General features: G+C 62.5%; 2 protein-coding genes across 2 annotated transcripts; both read right to left on the reverse strand.

Moving 5' to 3' along the window:
- Positions 1 to 134: 134 nt before the first annotated feature.
- Positions 135 to 3,128, reverse strand: LPMP_090750 (acyl-CoA binding protein, putative; the record flags this gene model as incomplete). Its single annotated transcript, XM_010706011.1, has 1 exon — positions 135 to 3,128. The coding sequence occupies one exon, from the start codon at positions 3,126 to 3,128 to the stop codon at positions 135 to 137; it is 2,994 nt and encodes a 997-aa protein (XP_010704313.1).
- Positions 3,129 to 4,595: 1,467 nt separating this feature from the next.
- On the reverse strand, positions 4,596 to 20,909 carry LPMP_090760 (hypothetical protein; the record flags this gene model as incomplete). Its single annotated transcript, XM_010706012.1, has 1 exon — positions 4,596 to 20,909. The coding sequence occupies one exon, from the start codon at positions 20,907 to 20,909 to the stop codon at positions 4,596 to 4,598; it is 16,314 nt and encodes a 5,437-aa protein (XP_010704314.1).
- Between the last annotated feature and the right edge of the window lie 1,208 nt (positions 20,910 to 22,117).

The raw sequence follows: 22,117 nt of genomic DNA on the forward strand, positions 1-22,117 counted from the left end.
CCCCCTCCACCCCCCCCCCCCCACACACAGAGGGAACAACAGAAATACACACTCACACACACACACGCGTACATATGGACGTCAGCAGATACGTTGTGACTTCCCTTTACGACTCCTTCTCTATGGCGGAAGGCTTACTCATGGGGCTTGCGCAGGCTCATCATCATCTTGTACTCATTCACATACATGCGCTTCGCGTCCAGCGAGCTGATCCCCTTCAGCTTCGACCAGGCGTCCCACTTCGCCTTCCCGGCAAAGTCGAAGATGCCAGGGGGGTTCGTATTCACATCACCGATCGTTGCCTGCTTGAAGAGGGCGTAGAACTTGAGTTTCACTTCATTGCTCTCCTTTTCGGCCGCCGCGGCAAAGGCGTGCTGCGCGGCAGCGAACTCCTGGTCAGTGGAGGAGACCGGAAGGGTCTCGCCCACGTGCACCGACGTGCCAGCAGTCGGGGTGCCGATCTCCATGTCGTTGGTGCCGTTCGGGAACAGGACACGTCGCAGCGCCGGCAGGGGCTCCTGGCCTCTCTCGAGTCGCTCAACGAGGGTGTGGTACACCCGTTGCACGATGTCCACCGTCTCGTTCGCGTCATCGCTGAAGAGGTCCTCGGTGCTCGCGGTATGCTGGTGATGCGATGCGGTCGTGGGGGTCAGGGGTGGGGACGTGCCGTCCGTGGTGAGGGAGCTCTCTGCGCCGCTGTTCGGGATGTGTTGTGACTGTTCCTGCCGCTCCTGCTGTAGTATCTGCGATGACGCGCTACTGTAGCTGAGGTTGCCCCGGTGCGACGTGCGGTCATGAAGGCTTGCGAGGAAGTTCGTCCACATAAGCAGCCAGCCCTGCAGCGCCGTCAGGGATTCCGTCTTGGTTGCACCGGAGGGCCACAGCGACGAGGACGGGGTAGCGCTGCTTCCCGTTGTCTTGATTGAATGACCCCCCTCGGCCCCATGCACCTTCCAGGCCTCCTCTGCTGCCGCCGCGACCTGCTCGACGACGGCGTAGTATAGTAGTTCGACTCGGGAGCGGAACTTAACGAGTCGGAGCCCTCCTCTTCCGATGCCATCCGCATGATCAGAGTCGTTTGTCTCGGTGTTGTCGCCGTCAGTATTGGCAACCCGGTGGCACCCAGCATCTAGCCACAGATCTCTGAAGCGCTCCGCATGCGTGCTCGGACTACCCATCACGTAGGTGCGCAGCAGCGACGAACGACCGGGTACATCGACCAGCAGCGTCTCCACCTTACGCCGAAGCATTCGCAACATGGCCGGTTCCTGTACCAGTGCAGCCGCCATGGCGCCGGACACCAATACCGAGATGAACACTCCAGAGAAACCGTGAGGGGAGGTGAAGGAGAAGTAGCCGCCCTCTTCCACAAAGTCCATGTAGTCTTCCAAGGAGCACTCCCGCGAGAGCAGCTTTGTGATGGTGATAAGGTGGCCGGACCAGATGGTGGAGTCTAGCTTCTGTGCAGCCGCCCGCGACTCTTGCAGCTGCCGGATGGTGGTCATCATCAATCGGTTCTCGTTTGAGATGCTCACCGCACGGCGACGACGACCAGAGCCGCTGCTTTCCACGACTACCTCACGATACCCAATCCAGACGGCGACGAACATCAGGCGATGTACGTTCTGCGGTGGGCAGCTCCACCAGAACGGCTCCGGTGACAGCGTGTGCGAATGACGCCCCACGTTACCCTTACATGAGGCACCCGCAATGGTGTGAGCGCTAGTGTCTCCTCCCAGCGAGAGGAGGCTGGAAGAGCAGCACGGCGCCGCTCCGATGAAGGACGAGGATGGGTTGCGACTGGAGATTTGTGGCGGCGTCGCGCTGGTGAGAGCCGCCACGCCCACTGCGTTCAGCTGCGCCTCATTCACGCTTCTGCCGCCAGCGCTTCGATCGGTGAGCAACGTCTGTCCGCGGAGAACGGGGGCTAAACAGCCATCGAAGGTGTCCATCACCTTGGCCAGTAGCGCAAGGTCGCCGTGGTTGCACACCTCGAAAACTGTGTCACCATCCATTAGCAGCGGTGGGTGCTGGGGCAACATGCTAAGGCTGTTGCAGTAGTTGTGCAGAAAGTCGACCGCAGACTCCGGCACCACCGGCGTGGCAGACTCCCCACTCGCCTTGTGACGGTGGTTGTGGTGCTGCGATGACAAGGACGCAGTCGTCGTCGTGCACTGGGCGCGCCGTTTAATCTCGAGGACGACGCTCTGCAGCAGCGGACGCATCACCACGAGGATGTTGCGCAGACAGTACTCCTCGCCCTTGTCCTCGAAGAGAGCCTCTTCCTCTCGCAGGAGAGCGTCGTTGTGCTTACATAGGTTCTGCAGAAGCGTGCTTTCACCGACAGCGGTGTCGGTGCTGCAGTGACATCTACCAACAACGGCGCCCTCGATAGCCACAGGGCTACCGCTGATGGGTTCGACCTGCGGAGACGCCGCTCGAACTGGGCTCAGCGGGCAGCTCGCAAGAGCTGCAGTCGAGGAGAAGAGGCGGATGCGACCGTCAAAGTAGCCAAGCAGGACCACCGCACCGCCCAGCTCTCGACGCACCTGGCACTCAAGAATTGGGGTGACAGCGATCGGCGAAATCGAAGCAGTGCTAGCGTCTCCAGGAGGATGGAGAGCACCATCGCCGGACGCCGGTGCTGCAGGCAGTGAGTCCGGCCTATTCACTGTGCTTGGAGTGTTCGCGATGAGCGTCATCGCATCTAAGGCATGCTCCATGTGGAACTGCAGAAGTGCCTGCGCAGCTGACTTGTTGGCCGTCATGAGTGCCACGTGCAGCGGGTACCACAGGTCCACGGCGCAGTCCACGTTGCGTTGTGTCTCTTCAGGAATTGCCATGGGATCGTCCATGAGACTCACCTCCACCAGCACAGCACGGTAGGCGTTCTCGGCGGCGATGTCGATGCAGGCCTCCTGCACATGCTTCTGCATAGCTTGCACGCGCGCCTTGATGTAGCCGGCCCCGTCCATGGGGTCGATACCGTTGTCATCGAGTACTCGGAAGGTCACGGGCTCGCCCTGGTGTACGGCAGTGTACCAGTACTTGTTGTCCTCAGTGGGCTTGCGCAAGACTGTGAACTCGGCCTGCACAGCAGCGCCCTTGGCGGCTCCTCCACGCATCATGATGCCGGCGGAAATACTGCGGTGAGGGGTAGAGCGGAGCCAAGGTGCCAGGGAGGCAAGTGGGAAAGCGGTAGATGAGCAAGGAGAGGACGCGAAGAGGAGGTGGGGGGTGGGGTGGGGAGAACTGAGAGGCAGACCTGAATGAAAGCGATTGCAGAGAGCGAGCGATCTGGAGCGAAGGAGGGGGTGGGGTGGGAAGAGCTTGAGGTGGAGGCGGAGACGGAGGCGCCGGTTGAGAGGCGCGACAGGGCTAGACACACTGCGGTACACACGGGCGCACGCACAAGACACGCGCAACGAGTCAATAAACGAGCAAACGAAGAAAGCACGGAAAAGCACAGAATTTGTGTGTACCGCGAAAAGGGCGAAGGCCCACACACACACACACGGAGAGAGAGAGAGAGGCTGACGCTGACAGGACGGGGACGCGGTATGGGGCAGAGGAGGGTGTGACGCGGTGCGCCAAGAAGAGAGAGGAGAGGGCGTGGAATGTGGTGGCTATAGGGCCAGTGGGGTTGGAGAGCGTGTATGAATGTGAGAGAGAGGGAGGGAGGGAAAGAGCGAGGGAGTTGACGAGAACAACAGCGACAGCGACGCAAAGACGAGACGCGTTACCGCACTTCAGTGGCGTGAGAGAAAGGAAAGAGGACAGGAGAGGAAACATACGCAGACTTGGACCTCAAATGATGACGTGATCGCATGCAAGCGCCTTGTGCACACCCTTGCAACGGCCCTCCCAGTGCGATAGCCCCCTTCAAGCCCTTGTGTGTATGTATGTGCGACTGACGAACAGGTCATGCCGTCAACACACATGATCAAGCAGCGTGAGAGAAGATGAGAGCGAGAGAGAAGTAGAAACGGTAGAGAGAGAGAGTCCCGATGCCTCAGAGCTCCCAGTGCGGCGAGTTCGAGGTTATTGCTGAAAGTGAGCAGATGAAGAAAAGAGAGTTGTGCACGTGATAGACTTGCGCGGCGTGTGGGCAGATGCATCACATCACTCGTCATTACGACTGCGCTTTCCTTGGATGGACCGAGCTGACAGGGCTAAGGGAAGAGAGGCTCATGCTTGCTGCCGCCTGTTGTTGTGTTGAGGAGGGGGACGTGCTTGTACATTTGTGTGCTCGCTGCTCTCACGTCGGATTCTTCTCTTCCCTCTCCTTAGCTCGCGTGCCTCAAGCCAAAAAAAAAAAGCAAAGTTCCGTTGAATTTTGTCTTGGTATGGCTTCACTGATTGAGTAGGTCCTTAGCGCATGTGTATGATGGGGAGAATGGGAGGGGAAGGGGACGCAGAACCGAGAGACACACACACACACACACGTAGACACACACGCACTGCGGGCCCACATACGAAAGAAAATAGGGGTGACACACTCATGTGACTGAGGGAAATCACAAAGCTGATAGTGTCCAGGGTCGACCGCGAGTGCTCACCGGCAAACACTCCAAGGGACAGCTTGTGCCTGCGCATCACTGCTGCTGCTGCTGCCCCACCACATAGCGTGAGATGCGCTGCATCCACTCGTGCAAGCCGGGGCTGTAGAAGCGAAGGGATGTGGTTCTACTGTGACCACCGCAGTCGCCGTCGCTGTTAGTGCTGCCACCACCATCACCGCCAGCGTCGTGGTCAGCATCCTTCACATGTACGTTGAGAGCCGCGTCGCCAACGAGCCATTCTTCGAGGAAGCTAATCACGTCATTGGAGAGGGCGCACCGCGGAAGAAGCCGCTGCACATCGGCCTCGGTGCGCGCCTTGTCCAGCATGGCCCCTGCGGCCGTGGGGCTCAGCGAGGATGCACACGCTGCGCTCACGATGGTCTCCAACAGCTCCATCAGCAGGCTTGACTTGGCTTCGTCGAGATCTTCCTCAAGCTTCTGGAGCCTTCGGCAACGCTCGGCAACCTGTCGAGCCCGCGCTGCGTCTGCGAGATCATCATGGGCGACTTGAGTCCCAGTTTGCAGCCCATCCGCGCCCCCTGCACCGGTGGCAGCGTTCCCATGCCCACCGATGCTATTGCCGTATGAGGGGTGGCGGCTCGAGGCGCACGCCTTGTTCGCGGTCTTGCGCCCTGAAGAGGTTGAGGGGCTCGTCGCTGCGCCGCCATTCGCCGTGGCCGCCGATCCCGGCGAGGATGTCCCTCCAGGGTAGCTGCTGCTGAAGCCCGCCCGCGCACCGCTGTCTCCTGTTCCTCCTTGCGGGGTAGACGGGGGCACACCGCTGCCACCTGGAGCCATGCCCCCCACGCCACCGCCACCACTGCTGACTGCCAAGACACGTGACCGCAGGGCTGAGTGGGCTTGTGCAACAGCGGCCGCCAAGGCACCGCGTGCTACAGCCGCGTGATCGTTCGCCGCATCGCTTTCGACGCTGCTGCCACTGACAGCGGGCCAGGTGGCGACAGAGCTGTAATCGTCCTTCTTCTTCGCACCGTGAGCCTCCACTGCTGTCGTTGCCGCAGCACCAGTCCCAATAGCGCTGCTCACTGCGTCCTCCGTGCGCTTGCTGTTGCCCCCACCGTTCTTACGAACTGAAGGGCCTTCGCCTGAACCGCCTGCGGTGCCTTCTTCGGCCTCCACCCGGTCCATGCACGCTCGCACTGCGCGAAGGTGTCGACGCAGGGTACGTACGGCGCTGCCGGAGACCTCGAGAGAGATGCACGTCCATCGCAGCGGCACCGGCTCATATGGTCGTGCCGCACCGTCGTTCTTGTGGTGCAATGCTGCGTTCGACGCACCACCGCTGCCTGCGGTAGTCAACGCTGCAGCGGTGGTGCTGAAGCTGATCCCCCGCCTCAGTTTGCGCATGCCGCGCGTGGCAGGCGCAGCGGGAGCACCCGGAGACGGCAGAGATGGCGTCTTGACACCGCCGTCAGCGTTCTGCTTAGATGACTCACGTTGTTGTTGGTATTGTTGGATGAAATCCAGTAATCCCCAGTTTGTCGACGGCACGAGCACTTCACGCGTAGAGGTGGCTGCGCTTGCGATGATGGACGGCCACCAAGCGCCGCCTGTGCCATGATTCGCACCGCCTATAATACTTCCGCTAGGCAGCGCTGCTTGACCGCCTGTGCGGAGAGTGTGACTGGCTGTTGTCCCTGTCCCAGTGCCAGCGGCAAGCTGCCGTGATATGTTACGCTGACGAGAGGTGGTCATACCAGAGGAGCTCGTCGATGCGGTGGACGTCGCGGCGAGGATGTGGCTTGGCGGCAGCAGGACGCAGCTGTCAAGAGACGCTACCACCGAGCCGGGCAGCAGAGTCGGCGGTGCAGTAGCCACCTCCGCATCCTGCAGAGGTGACACGCACAGGTACAGGTGCCAGCGCGCCTCATGTGCGCCGCTCCTGAGGGACGTCCGCACTTGCAAGGCCTTTGTTCGGCTGCTCGTATCACGATTGACGATGGCCGCCGCCCCTCCTTCTGCAGCTCTCACCTCGGGGGCGGTGCAGACCGCGGCGGCGGCGACGGAATTGTACAGCGGTGCTCCCAGTGCATCAGCCCCGACAGCGGAAAAGAGGCCTGCCGGGACTGCAGCCAACAGCACCGGCGGTGTCAGTGCCTTCCACACATCCGCTTCCGTGAACTTCACGCTCGGCAGGGAGCTGCCTCCCCCACTCGCCCCAGCTGCCGCGTTGGTGGACGACGATGACGCCGCTAGGCTTGTACGACTGGAGTGGCCACCACTGCCGCCGCGCCGTGAGGGCTGCTGCTGCTGTACGAGCACCGCCCCGATGCTCTCCAGCAGCGCCTGGCGCTCGTTGTCGCTGTAGCACAGATACGTGCAGTTAGCGGGCGTCGAAAGACGCTGCAGGTGGCTTGTCAGCAGCTGCTGTGCAATGTCGTGCTCGAGGGCGTCAGCCACCGGTGTTAGCGCGCGCGCCGCGGCCGCTTCACTGCAGAGTGTTGCGTACGTCAGCGCCATCGTCGGCACGCTAAGCTGCGCTGCTACTGCGGCAGAGATTGCTGGCGGCGCACCAGGAGGCTCGAACCCGGTCAGTCGCTTACCACTGCTTCTATGCCCACGACCCGAAGAGGAGCCGCGGTCTGACTCGGCGCCGGCACTGCCTGCGAAAGAGGCTGCTCCACTGTCCAGAACCAGCTGTTTCGGATTAGCGGAGGGGGTGTTGTAGAATGGGTTCGAGAGAACAGCTGCGGCGCCACTGCTGCCTGCATTGTGACTGTGCGCAGCCGGAGCCAATCGGCCTACCGTGTCTTGCGTGCACTGCAGTGCTGCCCACAGTGACTCTGGCCACGGCGTCTGTCCATGGCCTTCGGTGGTCGCCTCGTTAATCGCGATTGCAGCGGCGGTGACGCGCGGGTTTGTGGCGTAGCCGCGGAGGCTGTCCGCCCCGGTGCACACACGCCGCTCCATATCCGAGACCAGCCCCGCCAAGAGCGCGCACGCGGCGGCGATGCTCTCCCACTGCGACGCAAGGCTGGCCTCGGCGGTGGTCGCCGTTGACAAGGACTCTGTTCCGTGCGACAGCGGCGTGCGATGTTCGCGCGCGCGGATCACGCGGGCGTACGTGGAGACAACCCTTGTAAGGTCCAGCAGAATGGCACGCACATGCACGTGCCGCTGCACCGGCAGCTCAACGCAGAAGTGCAGCACGCGAAGAAGGTGATCACACACATCCCGCACAGGGGCTGGAAGGGCGCGCAGTGCCTCCTCTCTGGACAACAATAGCGGCGGCATCCCTGTCTGAGATGCGACAAGCACCGACTCCTTCTCAGCCCTCGTCGTAGCCCCGTCACCGCCGCTGTCTCGACCCGCCGCCTCGACCTCACTTTCACGAGCCTCCACCAGCAGGTGTGCGCACACTTCCTGTACCTTAATCTGCGCTGCCCACAACTGAGACTCAAGCCAGCAGCTGGCGTGCGCTGATGTCCTGTACTGAGGGCTGACAACTTCTAGCGCTTGCACTAGCGAGGCGGCCGCGCTGCTGGAAGCTGACGCGGGGAGGCCGGGCGTAAACGAAGTGCAGGCCAGGTCAGTGCTGGTGTTCGCCCTTCTACAGTTTGGCGTTGTGAGGCGCTGCTGTGGAGCGCGACGACTGTCTCGGGCTTCGCTGCTGCTCGTCCCACCTCCACTAAGAGCTGCAGGCGTGGCCACTGCCGTCAACAGGGACTGCTGCTGTTGCTGCTGCTGCACCAGCGCGTAGTGATTCATCATGTCATGCAGCCTCCACAGCGTCGCCGTCATCGCACACCGTGACAGCGCGAGCGAGGGGAGAACGGAGTGGGCGGATGGCGAGACAAGCACGTAGTGCTGCTGCTGCGGTGATGCACGTTGTTCCGACGATGCAACAGCACTGGGCGACGAGGAGGATATGCACGTTGATGGTCGCCAGGGCCATACACCGTGTTCTGTAATCGCCAGCCGGACCAGCTGCTCGAGGTCTTCAAGTGGCGAAGCCCACTCAAACGCCTCGCCTTGATGTTTGTGCCACGACCGAAGGGCTGCCGCCGCGACCCATCGGCCCTCGGCAACGCCCATCGTTGGTGAATCAACCGTGACAGCAGCTACTGACGAGGTTTTCGCTGGCGCACGATGGCCTAGTTCCAGTGCAGCGACAACATCGCCAGACTCGCGCACGTGCCCCATGTGGGACAATGCGTACAGTCGATACAGCTGAAACACAGTCCAGCAGCTGGTGTCTTGGTAGGTGTTGTTGTCGTCGGGCATCGCCCCCCTCACCCCGAAGGCTGTACACAGGGGCAGCCCCTGCACCCGCGCTGCCTCTTCCAGCTGCAGGTACTGGCGTAGGTGACCGTAGCAGCGGCACATGAGTAGCCAAACACGCACCCAGTGATCATAGCTGAACACAAATGATTCCAGGGCCTGTGTGCCGCCTTGACACCCGAGGCCCTTCAACAGAGAATGCGGCGCCGGCGCTGTAGGGGACGGCGTGGCGACAAAGGCTTCTGACATCCGCGATGTCTGTGACCGCGACGGCCGGTGGGGGGTGGAGGAGGTCGCATACAACGGAGAGGTGGCCAATGATGACGACTGCCGCTGCTGATCGCACACTTTGTACTGCTGTGCTTCATTGTGCTCTGCGATGAGCGCAGTGAGCCACCCCACACACGCGCCGTAGCGCCCCTGCGCCGCGAGAAGCTCTGCTGCAAGCAGAATGGCGTGCTGTCGGATGGCCCTGAGAGCGCCGAGCCACGCGGCGCAGGGAAAAGGAGATGCAGCGCCACAGTCACCGTCGCCACTGTCCGCTGGCTTCGATACAGTGGTAAGAAGCGCCGCAGCGACTGCTTCAGACGCGCCCGCTGCAGCTCCTTGGGCCGAGGTGCCGGGACATGCTCTTGACGCCTGTGGGGACGAGGCGACCGCGACCGCGGAGTTACTGGGTGCTCGAGCCGCGCCGACCACAGTGGCCCCGCCGTCCCTCAGTACATGTAAAGGAGAAGGCTGCCCAGTGAGGATGAAGCACACGTCTGCACTGGCCAGGGATTGAAGGAGCGCGCTGGCGTAGCGGCAGGCTTCGGTGCAGGCGTTGACAGGTCGATCGCTGCGGCCAGCGACTGCCGGCGTTGGAGATGGCGGCGAGGCCCGACCTCCGCCGCTCCCCGCACGTGGCGTTGCCGTGGCCTCAATGAGCGAGGTTCGACTTTGGCCACTGCCAGCACCACCCCTACCGCCGCTGCCTGCTGGGTTGCTCGGGGCTGGGGAGAAGGTGGTCGCTGCCAGTGATGAGACTGCTGCTGCCGCCACGGTAGGTGGTGCGGTAAGCAGGAAAGTGGTGTCGCACGTACCAAGACGCACAAGTACCTCTGCGATCGTCAACTGCAGCCGCCGCGTAAGACACGCACCGTAGCGTTCCTCCAGCGCCGCCGACGCCAGCATACCAGTGGTCAATGATAGCAGGACTGGGGCGCCTGCCTCGTTGTTGGCAACGATGCTGCTGTGCTTGTCGACAGCGTCCAGGGGAAGTCCCGGTAGACACGCCGCCAAGAACGCCCGCACAGCTGCGGTGTTGTGCGGCGACGACGGGCTCTCTTCATCTCTGTAGAAGGACAACGACACCATGGCGCCGCTGCTCGGCGGTGACGATGAGAGCGGCGTGGCCACTGCAACGGCCGTAGCGCCGGCTGGCGACGCGGCAGCGCACCCAAGCGAGAAGAAGCCCGGCAAGGTATCTCCTGCGCCGAGGATGGCACTCACCGGTTGCGGCAGCGCGGCACCGATGCACACCCCGTAGATGTGGTGCATCGCCACTGCGAAGCTGCCAATGTGTGCCGCTGCTTCTGCACGCACCAGCCGTGCCTCCACTGCCAGCTCGACGTTCTGCAACAGGACTGTGGCGACGAAATCACTGAAAGCTGCCAAGACGGCGGACTCGCTGCTGTAGCATGCGGAGGGCGGCTTCATGAGAAGGTTCTGTGCGGCTGAGATTAGCCCACGCGTCACGTCGGTCAAGGCGCCCGGGATTCCTGTTGGTGAGTGCTGCTGCTTCACACCGACGACCATCGGCCGGAGTGCGTCGCTGAAGGGAGAACTGACGTGATGGACGTCGAGAAGACTGTACTGCGCGGGGGGAAGGGGTGGGTGTTGTGTACGTGCGGTGAAGGTGTTGCCCTCGCCATCACTGGCGGCAGCGGTTGAGACCACGCCTGGCAAATGCCAGTAGCGGTGGACAAGGAGGGCGCAGAGGAGCTTTGCATCTGTGGCACGAGGACTGTCAGTCGGGAACGCATGATTCGCCAAAGCGCTGAGTGTGGCAGCAATCCAGAGTAACTCCTCGAGACCTCGACGGCCGCTGGGTGGGGCAGGGGGTACAGTGCGGTGCCGATGCCAATCCTCCAGTGCGTGGGGTGTAGCAAGGAAGCAGTCCAGTGCGTCGGACCACCGCTTCGCAGCATCGCTGAGGTGAGAGGCGGCGCGGTAGAGGTCACCTTGTTCGTAGAGGCACTCACCAAGAGCCTGGAGGAGTCCCGCTGCGCGCAGGCTCTGGGCAGCACGCTGATACTGCTTCATCACAGCCTTCCAAGCCGAGCTGGTGTCGCTTGTGTTGGGGCCTCGTGTAAGCATCACCTCCGCAGATGGACCCGCCACTGGCGTATGGATGAGCTCCAGCAGCTGTTGCTCTTTCTGAGGAGCGTTGGTTGCCTGTGCCTCGGTGGCTGATAGTTGCGCTCGCGCCGTTCGTGCAGCACGCAGCAGCAGGGGTCCTTCCGGGATATTGCGTATCGCCTCAGCATACGCTGCCCGTGTCTCTGACAGAGGTTGACCACGTGATTCACTTTGTGTCTGGAGTATTAGCGGGAGAAGCTCCCCGGCGTACCGACCGGCAGTGAGACGCTGTGCCACGCAATACGCGGCTTCGCTGTGCTTCGGCAGGGCGGAGGCAACTACGTGGGCAAGGCACATCAGCTGCTCGACAAGGATGGCCTCACGCATGTCGCGACCGTAGTTGGCCGCGCCGACGGAGGTACGTCCTGTGGCGTCACCGCCGCTGCAGGCGTTGAGTTGCTCACCAGTCCCCCTCCTTACTTCCTTGTGAGAGTTGATCATGGCTGTTGTGCCTCGAGCACTGCTTATCGCTGTGGAGTCGCCGCCTTGTCGTACGCTCTCAAAGGTGAAGTACGCGATCGTGGCGGCAGCTTCCGCGGCGGCAGCGTGGATCGACTCTCGACCGGCCACTGTGACGGTTTCCTGCGCATTAGTGCGTTGCCGCGGGCTTCTATGGCGCGACTGGACGCGATCGAGGCCAGTCGCGGACGAGGCTAGCAGCTCGGCTGCGGCTAACAGTGTTGCCTTGACCGCAGCGCTCTGGCTGAGTGGTGGCATCAATTCCTGCGCCCACTGCAGGGTGTGCACCATCGCCTGCAGCTCGTCCCGCTCCGCCTCCGCTCGAGTTGCCGCCTCTGACTCGACGCATAGGCGCAGCTGCAGCTGTTCGTGCTGGCGCTGCCGCAGCACGCAGGCATGAGCTTCCCGCACGGACTGCACCTCTTCGTGCTGTCCAAGCAGCGACTTCAGGGAGAGAAGCGACGGAACACTTCGATGAAAGCGAAAGCGACGGTGCCAGCTGACGTTCGCGCCGACCTTCACTACTGTCGGCTGGAGGACCTCTGCGTGTACATCGCGGCGAGCGTCCCAGTAGCCGTGCTGCACAGCCGCGATACAGAAGAGCGGAGCTGCCAGCAGCTGTTTCACCAGAGCCGTTATCGCCGCCGAAGAGGAGACGCCCAAGCCCTTCTGCGGCAGGGTCACACACGACTGCTGCAGGTGGTGCACCGCTAGTCGCACTGTGGCAGTGACACGTGTGGGTAACCAAACGTATTGAAAGAGAAGAGCTGCACGGGCACAGTGTTGGAGAAGCTTCACGGTGGTCTGCGCCGGGTCCGCCGGTGCCTCAGCCGGAGTGCCACTCATGTTGCTGCTGGAGAACTTCTCAGGACTGCTGTTACCTTGAGTAGTGGAAGCCGCAGCTGAGGTGGCAGTAGGGTTGACGACGGCTAGCTTTCTGTCGACAGCCGCACACGCCCGTGCGTCGCCATAACCGCTACCATCGGTACTGACGAAGCGCAGAAGCTCTTGCAGATGGCGCTCGTGTGTCATTGCCGTGTACTGCGCTGTCGCCCCCATGTGAAGCAGTGCTGCCTCGTACAGATGCATCTGGGCCATGAAGGGCATGTTGTACTGAGTGCATCGATGTCGCAGCGTCCGCGCCGCTCGTCGTCGTCGCCACCACGCGATGGCACAGGTAAGCTGCTTCAACTTCTGCTGCTCGGCGAAGCTCCACACACGTGTGACGGTGGTGTAGGATGGCTCGTCAGTTGCTGCGCGCCTTGTCTCCTCTTCGTTCTCGTCGCCGTCCGGCGCACTCGACTTGCTCGTCACCTTCTTGCCAACGGCGCCGCGTTTGACAAGCTGCTTCTTGTTTGCTGCTGCTGCTGCTGCCGCCGCCGCCTTCCGGTTGTCCTTCTTCCCTGAAGACGCTACGGTGGGTGATGTCTCTCTGGCGCCGGCGTTCGCAGCGGCTAGCTGCTGAGGAGAATGATCCAGACGGTACCCACTGCACATCAGCCACGTCCGCGTCTCGGAGTCCACAGTGCGGAGGTAGGTTTCCATAGAGCGTTGGTTCTGCTCGGCTTGCTCTCGTACCGTGCGCATGATGAGGCGCGCATCCGCAATGATGCCAAGCGCGGTTGCGACGGATGTGCTGCGCGCCGCGATCGGGGTGACGCTGCCGGCCTCTGGGTCGGGGGCGCTGCTGCCTGTGTGGCGCTTTCGAGCAGGGGTGCTAGTGGCAGTGTTTTGGTTCGCTGCGCCGCCACCGCCGCCGCTGTTCTTGTCGATGTGGTCCTGGGCGTCGCTGCACATGGCCAGCATCTCTCGCACCACGTGCACGGCTACCTTGGCATAGGCAGGGTCTTCCTTGTACTTGCCAAGGACGTCTAGGAGAACCGCAGAAGCGGCGCCCCCATTGTGCCCACGGGTGCCTCCCGCACTACGGGTGCCAGAAAGTGTTGCTGCCGCGCCATGAGTCACCATCGTGCGATACTGCTGAAGCGCCACCATGACATCTGCGTACAGGACAGGGACCCCCTGCAGCCGCAGCAGGGCCGACTGTACGCCACCGGCAGCGGGCGACGACGCTGCGTCTGCGACCGACACTGCCGGCTGCGAGCGCAGCACACGTGCAGCGTGCTGACTTGCAAAGCGTACGAAGTCAGCAAGCGAGTCTATTAAGGGCTGCTGTGGCCGTTGCTGCTGCTTCGGTGATATGATTGCGCCGACCACCTCGTGCGCGGTGCCACTGGCGCTGCTTTCCATACCGGCATCAGCGTCAGCCACTGCACCGCCATTCATAGCGGGAGCGATCACTGGCCACAACGCGGGCACATGAAAGAGGATGTCCTCAAAGAGCTCCACCAGTTCAGCGGGAACGCTGGCGTGCATGAGTACCGTGCTGGGCTCAGAGGCGGGACACTGTTTCGACGAGTAGGTAATGCTGGCAGCTGCAGTGGTGGGGAAAAGGGGAGTGGGAGAGATGCTGACGGTACGGGCGCCGCCGTCTCCCTTCTTCGGCTTCACTTCACGCTCTTCTTGCTCCCTCGGCCCACAGTCGAGCGCGTCCTCGAACGCCAGGTATACCACTCCCGGAAAGTCTAGTGGGGGCACAGGACCCGCCAATAAGTCACTATCGCCGGGAGTACCTGCTGCCGCCTCGGAGCCGCCGTTGTTGGTGTTGCGTACATGGCGCCCGCTCTTGCCACCGCTGCCCATCGTCCCACCGCTTGTGGCCTTCTCTTCTGGCTCGGCATCCCCCGCGACTTCTGCCGCCGCCACCGTTCGTTGTTGCATCAAGCGCTGATGCCCATGAAACACGCGCCGTGCCCACTGCGCCTCTTGGGTCATGGCGAGCAGCGAGCGACGCTGCCGCGCGTTGGGGTTGCGCCAGACGTTGTGCCACACGTGCAGCAGCGTTGTCCAAAGCAACTGCAGCATTGAGCCCGAGACAGCAGGGAGGCAGGCCGTCGCGCCCGCCACCGTCATGAACGATGTCATGACATACGTCAGTTGCTCCTTAAAGAGCGTCAGCACGCGCACAGCAAGAAGCTGCACCGCCGCATCGACCCATTGTGGGGAGGAGGGGGAGAGTCCTAGTAGAACTTCGCACAGCGCCACGAGCGGGGGCAGGAGGAGCGGTGCCGCAGCCGTCTTCGGCCTTAGCCTACTTTCGGTGTTGCCGCTGCTACGAGCGAAGTAACTCAGGATGGCCGACACCAGCTTCTCGGCTGTATCGACCGCCAGCGGAGAGGACGAGAAGCTCTCTCGCTTCCTCGGAGCACCACTGGTGCCTCTTCCGTTGTCCTCTGAGCCACTGCTGTGCTCCTCCGACACCTCCAGCATCCGCTGGATCTGCAACGCCAGCACCAGTCGGTACACAATCTGTAAACTCCCCAGCGCGTCGCTGCCCGAGGCAGCCTTGCTTGTGTCAACGGCTGCCATGGAGCTCAGCGCGCGGCAGCAGGCGAGCCGCGTTGTCGTGCTGCTTGCGTGTAGCGCAGACCACTTTGGCTGAAGCATGAGTCGCTGAATGAAAGACGTGGTGACGGTCGTCACGGCACCGTCGTCGTGGGTGTAGTTCGTTGTGGCTGGTACCTCTGCCAATATCTGCGCATCCAGCACCTCGCGGACCCGCTCCGCCTGCTCGCGCGTGCCGTACACGTTGCACGCCTCCGAAACGTAGCACCACAGCAGTAGTGGTGTGTAGAGCACCAATGCCTCGGTCACTGCTGCCGTCGCTGTGCATGTCGACGAAAATGCGATGTGAAAGCTCGCGTTGGGCTTCGGCGGCTTCTTTGCAGTGCATTCTTCTTCAGCTTGGCGCATGGCACGTATAGCCTCGTCCAGCAGCCGCTGCTGCGCACTCGGGTTGGGCGAGTTTAGCGGCACTAGCGCCGTACAAACAAGCGCTTCAAGGAGCAGGAAAGACGCGTTCATCGCTGTACCCATACGTGATTGCGACTGCCGCTGGCGCTGCTCCGCCACCCAGCGGCGGAGGCGCACCTCCTCATCTTTGGCGGTGACAGGGAGCACTGGGGTGGCCTGCTCAAGAGCGCGTAAGATGCGGAGCTCCTTTGCGGTCGTGCGACCGTACACCTGCTGCTGCTCTTGCCGTTCCTGCAGCGTCACCAGATCCATGTGCTGAGCGGTGTAGCTGCTCTTGTATGACTGAAGACGTGCGAGTTGCCAGCGCACGGTCACCCACAGAGAGGTGAGCTCCGTCAAGGCATCTCGCATCGTGCTTAGCTGCCTGTGGTTCGAGGACTTTTCGCGTGGCGCAGAAGGCGAGGCAGAAGTGCTGGCTTGAGCGCCAGCAGTCTCGATGTCTCTCCTAGGCACCGTGTGCTCCAGCACGGACTCAACGCCGCGTTGGAGGTGCCTCCGCGCGCGATCTACGAGTCGACGCACCGTCACACCGTGTACAATGAGTCGCGCCAGCTGCGCAGGCGGGATGTGCGTCGCTGCGGCTGCTGTTGCCGCCCCCATTGTCGCGGACGATGAGGGTAGAGCTGGTACGAGCTGCAGGAACCCTGACTCTACGCTGTGCACCAGGTTGGGTACGCCACGGTCGTCGGACAGCTGCATACCACCGTTACCGCCGCTGGTGCCACTATGCCACATCGATGTCAACACGAGCAGCACCACCGTTGCGTAGGCAGCTTCCTCGTTGGCCTCCTGCTCCTCAACGGAGAGTGGCGCGAGTGCGGTGACGGCGCTTGCACTGGTGTGGGTGGCGTCATCATGGCGAACGCATGCTTGGTGCATCTGCCGTAGTGCGCGATGCCGCTGCCATTGGCTGCGTAGCTCGCCGGCGCAACGGAGCAGAAACGGCGCTACTTCCGCCACGACAGGCCTCAGCACGGATAAGGCGGTCGCCATCGGCGTATGAAGTCCCCCAGCCACCATGGCCGTGTCACTGCTGCTGCCACCGTTCCCGCTTGGGCCGTCCGCAGAGGAAGAGGAGGTCGGTGGTGCGCAGAGGGCGGCGGTGACCATGTCAAGGAGCGCTGCGGATGCACTGTAAAGTCGAAGTGACTGTGGCAGCGCGGGGGCGAGCAGCCGTGAGTCACCACCGGCACCACCACTGCTGCTGCTGCCGCCTGCGCTATCGATGCTGGAGTGACCCGTGCTCTCCGTGAACTCACGCAACGACACCTCGCGTACACGGCAACCTTCACCATTGGCGCACCGTCGCTGCAGCTGAGAGAGCCGCTGACCCACCTGGGCAAGAGAGAGAAGGCATGTGTACCTCTCGTGCTTCTCCGTTTGACGTTGCATAGCGGGCAGGGGATCGGCGGAGGCGGCGGGTGCATCAGCACCGCTGAGTGCGCGCTCCACAGCTATAAACGTGAGAAGCGTTGCGGTCAGTGCACTCTCGTCCTTGGCGATGCAATGCTGATGCTGCTGAATCATCACGCTAAGCGCCAACACGCGGAGCAGCTCAATGCACTGTGTGCAGGCTGCCAGCGCGACGGAGTGCACTTCGGACGCAGATGACCACGGGGGTGACAGCGGGGCCGTGGTGCTGCTCTTGAGTTTCCTCTTGGAGCTCGCCCCTTTGGCGGCGCGCCTCGCAGTTGTCGCCGCCGCCGCAAGCTTGGAGGTTGTGAATGTTTGCTGCTGACTACGCCACCACGATTCCAAGGCCACCCCCACCCGAACGACAATAGCGAGCTGCGAAGACCCCATGGTGAGCGTGCGGAGTGCTGCCACAGAGCGCTGTACAGCGTCTTCGATGTCGTCACGCGCCCCACGCGCGCCGAGCACGGCATCCGTCCCCGGTGATATTCGTGACGAGGGAAGAAAGAGTGCTTCCCAGGTCAGGAAGCGGCTGAGGCAGCGCGTATCTGACACCTTGTACAGGAAACATCGGGGCAAGAGCGACGCCACTGGCGTCGCGTGGGCTTTTCGTTGCTCCACATGGGGTGCACTGCCGACGTCAGCGCCAGCGACGAGCACATCGACGCCGTCGTCGAAGCCCAGGGTGCCCTTTGCATCACGCAGTACGGCCGCGTGTGTGAGGGCACCGAGGCAGGTGCCATCACCATGGAAAATAGATGAGGACGGCGGCACGGAGACTTCTGCGCCGACGGATGGCAGCTCTGTCGCCGCCATTGCGGCTCCATGCATGAGCACCGCCAGCGTCTCCACGCAGCCCCGGTACATCGCCTGCAGCGTGCGTATCTGCGCCCCTGTGAATAGAGAAGATGCACCAGCGCCTGCAGGCACGGATGCCGCCGTCTCGCTGAAGCTGGTCAGGCTGGTGGCGCGACTGCACGTGTTCTTGAGCGACTTACGGTCTGCCCCATCTTTGGCGCCAAAGCCAGCACCGGTCTTCGACAGTCTCGCCGCCACCTCGGTGGATGACTGTGCCACACCCTCGCCGGCGCCGCTACTGTTCGCGCTGTCTATGCCATCCCTGTAGCGAGGCACCGCACCAGTGGCCTCAATGATTGTGGTTAGCTGCAGCGTCAGCTCCAGTGCCATGCGTGGAAAGCGTGCTGCTACGGCTTCGACACTTGGGTGCGGGTGGGCGATACTCGTGGGCAGCAGAGGCGAGGTCATCGTTGCTGCAGCCTGTTGCTCTGCCAGCTGCGCCGTCTCCGCTGCCTTGTCGAGCTTGTGCTTCCCTGATGCCGCGGTACCGACGCTTGAGTTCCAGGCCTTACCCTTCTTGGACTTTCCCCCTGGTGACGAGGAGGCGGTAGTGGGCAGCGATCCAAGGTGCCCGCCCTCCGCTGCTTCACCCGTGCCATCACCCGCCGTGTCCTCGTTGTCATACTGCACATCGCTTATTGCAGCGGTGCGCAGGGCATCAGCTGCCTCTGACTTGCCGGCGAGGAGCATGCACTGCTGCTGTACCTGGGCGATACACGTCCACAGAGTTACTAGCAGACGGGTGCCGCTTATGCTACCGGCTGAGTTGCCCGAGTTCTGGCCGCGCTGCTGCGTGGCATGTGGCGGCGAGCCCGTGAGTGACGGCGCTGAAGCTCCGGGCGGCGTCGACCACTGCATGGAGAGAAGATGCGCTGCCGTCTGCTGAGCGAGGGCGGTGATGGAGGCCATGGCGGAGCTCGCGGTGGCCGCCGCCGCCGCGGTTGAGTTAGGCGGAGACTCACCAGTGTTCCCGTTGGTCGCCAGTTTTGACACCACCTCCGCTGGTAACGATAGGCACACTGCGTAGGGCGAGCCGTTCTGCACGACCGCCGCTCTCCAGATCGCCACAAGCAGCTGTCCAGCGCACTGCTGCACCGCAGTCTCTAAGAGATGCACTGAGGATGCAGGTGGCGGTACTGGGTCGAGGTATTCGAGCTCCATGAGCTGCAGGACCTGGTGCAGGGCCCGCTGCGCGACCGCGGCTGCGGTGGAAGCAGACGATGGGTCTTCCTGCAAGTACGTGTAGCAGCTCTGGAGCAGCGAGTACTCGTGCAGGCGCCACGGAAGATACTCGACAACGGCCAGCGGGAAACACGTCTTGTCGCCGCCGCCACCACGGATGAGCGCGTCCGCGGCGTTCGGCGGGGCAGGTGCGGAGCCGTGCGTATCCACGTGATGCAGCTCCGACATGGAGAGGGAGGTGCAAAGGGCTTTGATGAGGCGGCGGGTGATGGCGCTGGCGACATCCTTGGCGTGCGCCACAGACGGGGGAGACGACACCATGTCCATGGCTGCCGTTGCCACGGCTGAGGTGGAGGAGAGGTAGGCGAGCAGTCGCTCACACATGTTCGCCACGTACCGGCGCATGGTGAAGAGCACCGGGGCGGCGGTGTCCTCGACCACGTAGATGCGTGGGGCGGCCTCTCCGTCGCGCGCGCGTGCGTTACGAGTCAAGGCCACAGATGGGGGTGACTCCTTCAGTGGCTCCGCCATTACGTCAACGAGACGGCAGCCTGCCACAGTGATGGTGCTGACGGTCTTCGGTCGTGCGTTGATACTATGGCCGACGTCTTCCTTCAGCTGTGCTGCTTCGCGCTTCAGAACAGTGTCTGCGCTGAACGCGGGGGTGTGCAAGACGCGCTGCTCAAGCGCCACCAGTTGTTCTACACACGCACACGCCTCCAGAGCTGTTGCGAAGTCTGCCGCGTCGCCGCACACATCCGACTCCATGATTTCACCAAACCGAATGTACAGGGCGAGTGTCTGGTAATGCATCACACACTTGTGCAACCTCAGAGCCAAGGGCAGAGGAACATCAGGGGCAAAGACGTCGAGGTCGTCCGTCACCCGGTTGCCTTCGTCGAGGTTCACGTCCTCTCCGGTGTCCCTGGCGCCGCTGCCGCCGGTGTTGTCCGTCCCGCTAACGACGCACGTGCGCTTCCGGTCTTCGCGGTCATGCCCGCCGCTCAGGCTCAGGCGTGGACGGCGAGGGGTACGCATGGAGGCTGCCGAGCCTGCTGATGCGCTATCCGGGTTCTTTAGCGGGTCGCCGGCCACTCGCGGCTGCTGCTCGACGCAGCGGGCCACCACCAACTCATATTGGGAGGTGATGTCATGAGCGATGGGCTCCAGGAAGAAGGACTGCGCGTCGCTGCCCAGTCCAGCCTCTGCGAGGGCGGTTGCGTAGTGAAGGCAGTCCTGGGCAAACACCGAGGAGGCGTTTAGTCGGCGCAGATTGGCACCGGCGTTGTGCGCCGCCACACTCCGGTGTTTTGTCTCTGCTGTCGTGGCACTGGTCAGCGTGGAGTTCATCCTCAGCAAGCTACGCGTCGGCGACGGAGGGCGCGACATGACCCTCGAGGCGGCTGCGCCTTCAACGGCGTCGGCGTCAGCTGCCCTCTCACAGGCACCGGTACCACTTCCGCTCTGTCTCGCGGCAGCTGCGCTGGCCGCCAAGGGAATAGTGGCCAGCGTCGACAGGGCACCTTTGGAAGTACTCCTGCGGAGAGCCGGGGTTGCATTGTCCTCTGTCAAGGACACCTGCGCCGTCACGATGGTGGCGCACTGGAGGTTTTTGATCAGCTCCTGCAGGCGAGCGCGGGCTTGTCTTACGTTCGGGAACTTTTTTCCGCTGCTCACGTGAGGTGTGCGATACGGCTTACCCCCTACGCCGTCACCCGTCTCGTCGCGCTTTGGAGGCTTGACTTGGGCAACCCCGGCGGGGGTGGCAGCCACATTGGTAAGGGCCGTACCCGCCGTGGCTGCCGCGCTCACGCCACTTTTGAGTGACGGCGCGAGAGGTGGGGCGGGTTGCGTGCTGCGAACATAATACGCGCACACCTCCGCATCCAGCTGGCGGCGTGCCTCTTCCAGCAGCGCCATTGCGGTTGCCCTTCTTTCGCTCTTGGGGGCCTGGCAAGCGCGTCGAGGTGATGCTGCACCCCGGCGAGTATGCGTGCGTGTAGTGTGTGGTGTGTGATGTGTGTTGAGGTCGTCAGTGTGAAAGGAGGAGGAGGGGGAGGAGGAGGGAAGAAGGCGGCGTCTGCCGAGAGCCAAGAGAGAAGCACCAACACAGGAGGGGGGAGGAGAGGCACACACGGGCAGAGTCGCGCAGAGAAAAGGGTCTAGTTTACATACGGTAGAGAGAGAGAGACTGGCAGAGGACGGCAACCGCCAGAGGAGGAGATGAAGACAGGGAGGTCTTGGAGGAAAGGGGTGGGGAGACGACGACTATGGCAGCAAAAAAACCGATCAGACGGAGAGTAATGTGCACGCGCGTGATTGGCTGGGTAAGTGAGCCAACGATGCGCAAAGCGTGTGCTTGCACAGTCAATGCCAGACAGTCGATCACTACGTGTGCGTGTGTGTGTGTGGGTGGGTGTGCGTGTGAAGAGAATGAGGAGGAGGAGGGAGGAGAAAGGCAGAACGTAACGAGAGAGAGGTCACACTGGTGGCAATTCTCGAAAAGGGAGGGAGGAGGAAAAGTCGAGTCACCTCCCTAATAAGGGGGATTGTCAGTGCACGTGCCAGCAGCTGCCGCTGCTTCTGTGGTTGGGGTGCATTATAAGGCGTGTGCGGGCTAAGAGGCCGGCGGGTCAAGCGAGACGCGCTTTTTGCTTCGCTTCTTGACTTAGCCTGGTTGACACCAGACGTGAGAGGGGGGCGAGAGGGGGGGGGGGGGGGCGCAGCCGTCAACGACAGCAAACAAACAACACCAAGACAATGAATCATGCAAGGGAAGCCCAGAAGGATGCAGCCCCCTCTCCTCCCCCCAACACACACACACACATTCACTTCCACATGCGGAGCGCGCTCTGGAGTGCATGCGCACATACACGCACAGCCTTAACGCTCTTCTCTGCAGCTCCGATTCGTGTCGCAAGCGGGGGGATAGAGAGAGAGAGGGTCACAAGAGGTGGGACGATTCTGCGTTCACGCCTGGCTTGCTGTTTTCACCCTCATTTTCAAACAACAGTTCTCTTCGCGGTGGTGGTGGGGGCGTTAAGTCGACACGGAAGGAGGGGAGACTCATGCAAAATGGGCCCACCTCCTGAGGTATGCAGAGGGAGGGAGAGAGAGGAAACGCGTCT

The sequence above is a fragment of the Leishmania panamensis genome (genome assembly GCF_000755165.1).
Source record: "Leishmania panamensis strain MHOM/PA/94/PSC-1 chromosome 9 sequence".
Classification (NCBI taxonomy): domain Eukaryota; phylum Euglenozoa; class Kinetoplastea; order Trypanosomatida; family Trypanosomatidae; genus Leishmania; species Leishmania panamensis.